We start from the raw sequence: 3,410 nt of genomic DNA on the forward strand, positions 1-3,410 counted from the left end.
TAAAATTCGTGCGATCAAGCCTTCCCCAAGGAATTTATTTTCCCCAAAAATATATAACCTAATAATGTTATACAAACAGCAATACTAACCCCCGAGTAGACTCTGCACTAAAACATGTCTGAGACGTGTGTTGATAGTATATATTACTAGTACTCACACACAGGGCGACAAGGCCGTTCCGCGTCTTTGCGGTGCCTCCACTCCGGAACCGGCAAATTGAACATATGCTACACTAATATGTTCGTGTGGGCGTACATAATTCAGTGGCATTGAATAAAAGACCCACGAACATCGAATAACACGAAATAATAACCCACAGAACAAAAGGCCAATTTTACAGTATCTTGCGTCTCAGGGCACTCTCTGGGGGGTCAATTCATCGAACGCGCGTACGCCCAACTGTGATAGGAAGGAGATAGAGCGAGTGCGGTCTTATCTCACCGGCCATGTGTCCACAGCACCCTGATTAGACGCGCTGGGTCTCAGTGAGCTTACGGGAAATATCAAATCCCTGACCGGCTCCTTTCATCTTCTTATAACGCTGTCACATACGCATGAAATCCACGAGCTCGGTCATAATATAGGCATAGCGACTGATGAAAGTGCATTCGATCGGCATAATATATATTATATATGATTACTATATATTATATATATAGATACTATTCCGTATATGATACTATATTCTAATGCGTATCCTATTGTGAGAAAGCTTGACTGACCTAAACAAACATCTGTTTTAATTTTGCTCCTAGCTATTGTGCTGTAATATGTTTAGTCGATATTCAATCTGGCTACCAGACGGGCATGTGTGATGTGTAAGTACTATGTATTGCTGAGTATTAATACCTACTCTATCGATTTTGTTCTTAGCGCTCAGGCTGGACGGAGAGCGAGATGGCCAGCTTTAGTAGCAATCGCGGTCGGGAATTGTCCCAATACGAAAGCAACGCCACGTGCCGATGCATCGTCCGTCTGTTGACCGGTCCGTTGTCGTCCGTTCCGGTGTGGCACGCATCAAATCTTAAGCCCGCCTCGACGTATCGATCTTGATATGGCGCACGTGGGGCGGCGGTAGCGCCGGTTCTGCGATCGACGAAGGACTCGGCCAGATAGTCGACATTTAGCTGGCCGTCAGAGGGTCAAAGGTCCGAGATGTGTCAAAACTGTTCAATGACGGGAATATTGTCCCGCCGCTTTAAACTTAAGATATACGCCAGGAAATACCGGAAATGCCCGCCAGCCACTAAATCTCAACGGGACCTCGCGAGCCTACCCCTCCAGCATATTCTGGGGTGGGTATAGGTGATTGGCGAGGAAACGCGAGCGAAATCACCATGTGCAGAATTGCGAGGTCACAGGGCTCAAAGGCAGGGGTGCGACCAAGGTCAGATATCACACATTTTACTGAGGACATGGGGTTCTAACATACTGAGTTGCAAAATGCTTTTTGTCTTGCAGCGCTGACCAGCCCATTTTTTTTCACTTTATTGAAAGGATCCCATGGGAAGATCTGACCTTTTCGCCTGCCACGTTGCCGAAGAGTAAGTGTCTGAATACACCTTTTGACCCCCTTCCAAGAGGCCAGGGCCGCTCCGTGAAACAGTGAACTTGTGCTGTGTCTGGTTTAGACAGAAGAAGGCTGAACCTGCGTTTCTGCGTGCATGTAAGCCAAGTCCCCGCCACCTGGCTCCCCCCCCAAACCGTCCACCCACCCCTCCCCCACCCAACCGCACCACTATGCTCGGGTCGGCTGACGACGCCATACTCCATGAGTAACGGTTAACGTATAGCGAAGCTCATATTAAAGTTTTACACAGGCTATCATTCTTTATTACATGTTTACTACCGGGTATGAGGCGAAGAGCCGGTATATCACGCCCGATGTCTGGCCCGCAGCGTTGCGCGCGGATTTGGCGCGCACTTTGATTCGGGTGCCAGGTGAGCGCCAGTGAGTTTATCAGAAGAATACCCGGCTACAGTACACGTCAGTTGAGCGCTGTCGCTCTGCAGCACTTGTATATTGTTTGTTATCGTCTCATGATATCATAATGCTAAATTACTAAAAATAATACTAACGTTTTAACCACGAAACTCTTTCAAGTACCTTCTCTTTTATTTATTACATTAGTGGTTGAGTGAATGTAATTTGCAGCAGTTGTATGAGCAAGTTGTATGCAATAAGTCTGTGATGAGCATCATATCATTTCAGCAGAGTTTCCTTGTCTTACCATTCCAATATATTGTTTCCTCTAGTTATCAGTAGATACACACATCTTGTTTGGCGTAGAGAGGTACGTGAACTTGCGTCTATTCAATAAATATTTAATATGCACGCAGTGGTTCCCCGGGCCAAAAATGTCTGTGAGGTGGTAAATTCGCACTAAAATAGACACGCCTCGCTCGTGTCAATGCAGGGGAAACGCTGTGCACGAGTTTATATGGTGGGATATTCCAATAAATAAACAAACGGCCCGGAACGCTCTTTGTCTCCTTGTCTCGCCGGGTTTTCCTACTGTAGAACAGTCGAGCCTGTATGCAGTTAAACCTGTGTTAGCAGGCCCCGCTATCGAATGTACACTTGTCTGTAAACGACACGTGTGGCGTGTTTCCTTTGAGTGGTTGTTATGCGATGAAACCACCTCCATAGAAGGAACACCTGTCTGTAAATGACACTTTAGACATTTTCTTTGCATGGCAGTTAAAATGTGCAACCACCACAATGGAATATATATGCCGCCTCTATATGTACGTATAGATTTATACATGCATACGTACATACTGTGTTTTCATTGCTCTCCCACCTCTCTCTCTCTCTTTCTCTCTCTCTCTCTGTGTCTCTCTCTTTCTCTTTCTCTCTCTCACTCTCTCTCCCTCTCTCTCTTTCTCTCTCTCCCTCTCTCTGTTTCCCTCTTTCTCTTTCTCTCTCTCTCTCTCTCGTTTTCTCTCTTCTCTCTCTCTCTCTCTCTCGCTTTCTGTCTTCTCTCTCTCTCTCTTTCTCCCTCTCTCTTTTTCTCTCTTCTCTCTCTCTCTCTCTCTCCCTTTCTCCCTTTCTCTTTCTCACTATCTGCCCTCTCCCCTCTCTCCCCCTCTCTATCTATCTCTCTCTCACACCCTCTCTATCTGTTGTGTAGGTGGATGGACGATGACATGTGTGATGCCGTGACGTCACACCTGCTCGGATCGCGTCCCAACACGTACACGTACACGAAGGCGCTCGCAGAACACCTGGTGGCCGAGGGCAGAGGCGACATCCCGACCGCCATCATCCGACCATCCATCATCGGCGCCGCGTGGCGGGAGCCCATGCCCGTGAGTCGCTGGCTGTCGTACTGTAGCGTGTGCGTAGGATTAGCTCAGTGGTGTGGTTTGCTGGCTGTCGTACTGCAGTGTGTGCGTAGGATTAGCTC

The 3,410-nt window shown here is 47.5% G+C and overlaps 1 protein-coding gene across 1 annotated transcript in view; it reads left to right on the forward strand.

The window, feature by feature from the left end:
• The first annotated feature begins 376 nt into the window (after nucleotides 1–376).
• Nucleotides 377–3,410, forward strand: part of LOC106811127 (fatty acyl-CoA reductase 1-like) — a 16,384-nt gene continuing 13,350 nt past the window's right edge. The window contains exons 1-2 of the mRNA XM_014814668.1: nucleotides 377–485; nucleotides 3,135–3,312. Of these exons, the coding sequence (XP_014670154.1) occupies nucleotides 3,139–3,312 (174 nt within the window). The 5' untranslated portion in view covers nucleotides 377–485; nucleotides 3,135–3,138. The remainder of the gene's footprint in view (nucleotides 486–3,134; nucleotides 3,313–3,410) is intronic.

Source organism: Priapulus caudatus, unplaced genomic scaffold (assembly GCF_000485595.1).
Source record: "Priapulus caudatus unplaced genomic scaffold, Priapulus_caudatus-5.0.1 Scaffold506, whole genome shotgun sequence".
NCBI lineage: Eukaryota > Metazoa > Priapulida > Priapulimorpha > Priapulimorphida > Priapulidae > Priapulus > Priapulus caudatus.